The following is a 5,166-nucleotide window of genomic DNA, read 5'->3' on the forward strand; positions in this document are numbered from 1 at the left end:
GAAGTAGAAAAGCCTAAGAAAAGTCGAATAACTTCATGCGAGGCTCCTTCGATGGAAGTTTCCTAGATCACTCTGACCATGCAATGTCAGGTAATGATCATGAATCAAGATAAAAGTTGGTTGACTTTGCCTAGGATTGGCTGCCTGGCACGGGACGACTGACATTTCAATTAGGCTCAGTAATCAACTTGAGCCATCTGAGGGAAACAATGTAAGTCACCAATTTGGAGGACCACCATATTCCTTTGATGGAAAGCCAAGCATCATCATGGAAATGGGTGTATACTATTGATGCATCTCATCATGCTCTTATGAGGGAAAAGAGGTGTTTCAAATTAGTTTGTGAGGACATGGAGAAGGTACTCTCAGCACTAGATGCCACTCATACTAAATTACAATCAGAATTGAAGGTTCTCAAAGTAGAAAATGTTGATCTCCTATACACCCTATCAGTGTATGCTAATGGGAAAGACCTTTTTCAATGACAGGTTTAGTCACTAATTTATGATAAAGTGAGGCTCGAGATTCTTGATAATAAGTATACATTTAACTATTTTGAGAAAACTGTAAGGGTGGTCCATGAATCATATTTAAAGGAGAGAGACAACCTTTGAAGGATTGAAGCTGAACTAGAGTAAAATAGAAGTATAATCTGAGACATTTTTAGAATAATTGAAAAGACTTAGAGCTCAAATGATCAAACGTATGAAAAAAATGAAAAACATGAAACTGAGGAAGAACTTCCGTTCCATCTAACTTTGACTCAAATATATGAAGACCTTTTGGTGGATATCTATGAAGGGGTCGTGATATTTATTTTAGGAGCGTTAGTGCATGAGGTGTCTTCCCTCTGGATTGGAATGACACTAGTCATTTTCTTGCATTTTCTTTGAAACTCTATTATTATGATGGTATATGTGAATTTCCAGAAGACATGTGACTGTTTACTCAGGTTGTCAATTACTCAAGTTGAGCCTTGTATACTGAATAAAGTTGTATTGATTACTGAATGAAATTGCCTCGAATAGAATTCACTTTTAATAGATTTATATCAAATGGGATTAAGTCTATCATGAGGAATATTATTCTTTTTCTTTCTACCTCGTGTTAATTTTTATACTCTTGCTCGGGCACATATTTGCATGTTCAAAACGAAAATGCCATTTATTTTAGTTTGACTGACCTGTGTAATATTCCGATATGACTCCTATCCATAGCGAATTGATGAAAAGACCATAGCGTGGATGTCAGGTGACACTTTTAAAGAAGAATGGACTCACATTATTGTCTATATTAATGAATATTTCTGATAGCTCTCCGCTACTGGGGAAAAGATAAATCTAGGCGCTTTGGCAAGTGGGCTCAGTTTATCCACTTCCTTAGCCTTATTTGGTTCAGTCAGTTCGATAGGTGGGCTTGGTTCAGTCATTCGACATGTGTGCTCAATTCAGTCATTTCAGCACGTAGGTTTTGTTCAGTCACTTTGATAGGAGAGCTTAATTCAATCACTACCAGATTTTATGACAAGGATTGTTCCGACTTCTGCGGAGCTTAATTCAACCACTTTAACGGGAATGCTTAGTTCTCAAAAACAACCAGATTTTATGACAAGGATTGTTCCGACTTCTGCAACCTATTGTCTTCAATATCAGGCTACCTATAAAAAACCATGTTTAGATATTCTAGTCTTATCTTTGTATACAAACATCATTAACAAAAACACATTTATTCTCATTTCCAAGTAACATAAATTCAATTTCCCATTACTAACACTTAAATTAAACCATAAAAATAACTAATTATAATCCACGTTGTGGCAAGCATTATTGTTAGTGTCATGGGTTGCACCACAACTCTTTCACCAACAAATACTTGACTGCTTCCCAATCTTTTTTATCTCCTCTCTCAATTAATCCCACCAAATTCTCCACCGAAATCATTACACCAAGAGCACAATAAATATAGGCAGGTGGTAGCTCACATTGCACATTTACTCCCCCCTTCACCTTTGTAATTTCCACTGTCCTTCCCCTCCACTCTCTCTCCTTATATTCTCCCTTCCATACACAAGCCACACACCCTCTCTCTCTCTCTCTCTTGTATGCCACACACCCTCTCTCTCTCTCTCTCTCTCAAGCTTCTCTGCTTCCATGGCTTGCAGCTTTGGATTCCATTTTCGGATTCTGCTGCTGGTTTTTCTGCTAATGAAAGCAAGTGTTATAACTGTTAATGGCGATGCGTTGGTGACTGGTTCAGTCTTCTGTGATCAGTGTAAGGATGGCTCTCGTGGTCTCTTTGATTATCCTCTGTCTGGTAAGCTATGTAATTATGTTAATTAAGATGGATTATAAGATCTTTAGCTGCAGTTTTAGAGAAATTATTACATACGGATCACGTACACAACACTACTCAGTAATATTTCGCCATGTGTGGTATATCGGACCTAACTCCCGTGGAGATTATTGAAATAGAATCATGAATGTTATTCTACTAACACTGCAATAAACTCTCAATAACTTTCGTTTTTACACCCTCAATAACCTCCCAATAAACCTCGTGATTACATTTTGCAATAACCTCATAGTAACACCCCATTAACCTTCCAATAATCTACGCCCCCTGTATAACCCCTGCAATAAACTAATAATAACACCTCAATAATTTTCACTGTTTCACTTCAATAACCTTCTAATGACCTCCATGTGACGGCATATTACAAGAAGTCAGCACGCTGAACTGCATAAGCGCCCTTCACTATTTCATTCTGAACATAAATTTACTCAATCATTAAACAGATATTTCATTTCCTTAATTTTTTTTAATCCCTATAAAAATAAAAACCGAAATAATTCCAAGTTTTTTTATTTAATTTATTGGGTACAGGGGCCAGGGTGGCGGTTTCGTGCGGCGACCAATACAGGGAGGAGAGCTCCAACATTCTGGGAACTTACTCGGTCCGGTTCAACGGTAACCCGGACCTGGGCGGGTGCTTGGCTCGGGTGGTGCGAGGGCCGGATAACTGTTCGGTGGCTTCTGGCCCCGCCCAGAGCCTTAAGTTTATTTTTCGAATGTTTGATATGGAGGCTTATTCTGTTGACCCGTTACTGGCCCAGCCCAGTAAGGTAATGGATTTCTGCTCGCATGCCGGGACCCCGGCGAAATCCCGGCCATCGCCGCCGGCGATCCCATTTGTGGAAGCTTCCGCTTGCTCTTACGAGTATGTGATCTTTAATATTTTTTACTTGTCTGTAAAATTAACAGTCTTATCAGATTATATATATATAGCTGTGTGCGTATCATGGTCTGTTGGTAGAGCAGTGTCTCTGAAGGTTATAAGTCCTCTCAGATCACGGGTTCGAATTCCCTAGTGTGTAGGGTGTGATACTTAAATATTTAGCACGCCTAATGATGGTCGGGACTCGTCTAATGGCATTGGGCAATTCCTTAAATTTGAAATATATATATATATATATAGCTTTCATTTTATAAAATTGTTAAATTTTCAAAATTATATATACAAAAAAATGTTTTATATCATTTATAAGAAAAAGTATAACAAGCATTTGCATGCACCACCCAATTTCTATGCATTTACATATCTATCAGTTAAAATTACTTTTTATATTTATACCACCCAAAATTTTAATATCACGAAAAAAATATTAATTATTTAATTTTTAGAACGTGAATTACATATCTTCATGCATCATTAAAATGAGATATAGATAAAAATTGAAATTTAAATATTAGATAAGTAAATATGTAAAAACTAAGTGCATATATGTAAATCTTCCTAAATAAAATTATCTATAATAACATAATTTTTGCATATTTCTTTCATAAAAATATCAAAAGATTTTTACATTTCAACCATCCAAAATTTTAAATATAACGGATAGACCCCCCAAATTTCAAATTTCATGATTCAACAATCCAAAAGTCACCTAAAACTTTAAATTTAAGGAATTGAACACCCTCTCAAAAGAAAATAAAATTGTGGATGATTGAAATATAAATTTTAAATTTATATGACCATAACATTATTTTTAAGATTTTGACTAACTAATACGTGAAAGTTCAAACAGCAAATGGTTAATGCCAGCATACAAATGCTACTGGAAGATGGTGTCGCCGGAGACGCCGGTGGCCGTAGTTTTCGGACCCGTGGCTGCTGGAAAATACGGCACCGATATGAGCCTATGGACCGCTCTCCATGGCCGCGGAGACGTATACCGGACACTCCTACGGGAAGCCACGGCGGCGCTCCTCAACTCTTACAACAGCTTGAGCTTCCCTTATCCGACACTCAGTGTGATCAGTCATATGAATTCAGCTCTGCTTGGCTCTCAAAGAGAAGCATTGATGACTGCGTTGAGATTCCGGCGAGCTAACTCCGGCGTTGCCGGCCATTCAACGGTCGCCTGCAATTTTACTCCTTGCTCTTGAGGACGGTGCTATGTTTTTGTTTTATCATTTTGCTTATCTACGGATATTATATATATGCAGTATGCTTATAGTGTGCTACTTTCTTCAGGCTACGTCTATGGGTATTGTTATTGTTGAGAAGGGATTTTGATTTAGGTTATAATTAATATTGGATCGTTTTTTACTTGTTTTTTTTACTTTTGTTTATAGGGATAATTATACGTGCACAACACTCGAAATATCATTATTTATGAATTTGTCTTCAAATGATTTTTGTAATTATCAAATTGGTACATTTATGCATGCTGATAAATATATGCAAATTAAAGATGAGGGAGAGGAGAAGAGTGAGGGAGATATAAGTAGGGTGTGTTTTGCTGAACAAATTTGCAATCTGCACTGTAGTAGCGATATAGAGCGAAATGATGGTGTTGCTTTGGAAGTGATGATGAGTGTAATGACAATCAATCTTGATAGGTTTTATGTGCTCATGAAAAATTGAATTGTGAGTGATCAAAATAACAGGGATTTTACCACAATGCAAGAGCGTTGGGTCAAAAAGGAAGACTCCCATATCAGCAAGTAACCATCACAACTAGATAATCTCAATACTAGCAGAAGTCATAGCTCGATATTCTACTTCTATTGATGACTGAGAGACAATAGTATGCTGCATGTTCTTCTAAGAGATGAGAGAATCATCTTTAATAATGTTGAAACTAGAGATAGATTTGCGGTTAG

At 37.0% G+C, this 5,166-nt stretch overlaps 1 protein-coding gene across 1 annotated transcript; it reads left to right on the forward strand.

Moving 5' to 3' along the window:
• Positions 1–2,026: 2,026 nt before the first annotated feature.
• On the forward strand, positions 2,027–4,650 carry LOC110029362. Its single transcript, XM_020731618.1, has 3 exons — positions 2,027–2,313; positions 2,884–3,217; positions 4,086–4,650. The coding sequence occupies exons 1-3, from the start codon at positions 2,151–2,153 to the stop codon at positions 4,444–4,446; spliced, it is 858 nt and encodes a 285-aa protein (XP_020587277.1). The 5' UTR covers positions 2,027–2,150; the 3' UTR covers positions 4,447–4,650.
• The last annotated feature ends 516 nt before the right edge of the window (positions 4,651–5,166 follow it).

Source organism: Phalaenopsis equestris, unplaced genomic scaffold, assembly GCF_001263595.1.
Source record: "Phalaenopsis equestris unplaced genomic scaffold, ASM126359v1 Scaffold000567, whole genome shotgun sequence".
Taxonomy (NCBI): Eukaryota; Viridiplantae; Streptophyta; class Magnoliopsida; order Asparagales; family Orchidaceae; genus Phalaenopsis; species Phalaenopsis equestris.

Bases quoted from the DNA above. Each gene is read 5' to 3' on its own strand.
- LOC110029362 (XM_020731618.1), top strand. From the start codon at position 2,151: ATGGCTTGCAGCTTTGGATTCCATTTTCGGATTCTGCTGCTGGTTTTT. The intron at 2,314-2,883 runs GTAAGCTATGTA...TATTGGGTACAG, and splicing joins CTTTGATTATCCTCTGTCTG to GGGCCAGGGTGGCGGTTTCG. The intron at 3,218-4,085 runs GTATGTGATCTT...AAGTTCAAACAG, and splicing joins GCTTCCGCTTGCTCTTACGA to CAAATGGTTAATGCCAGCAT.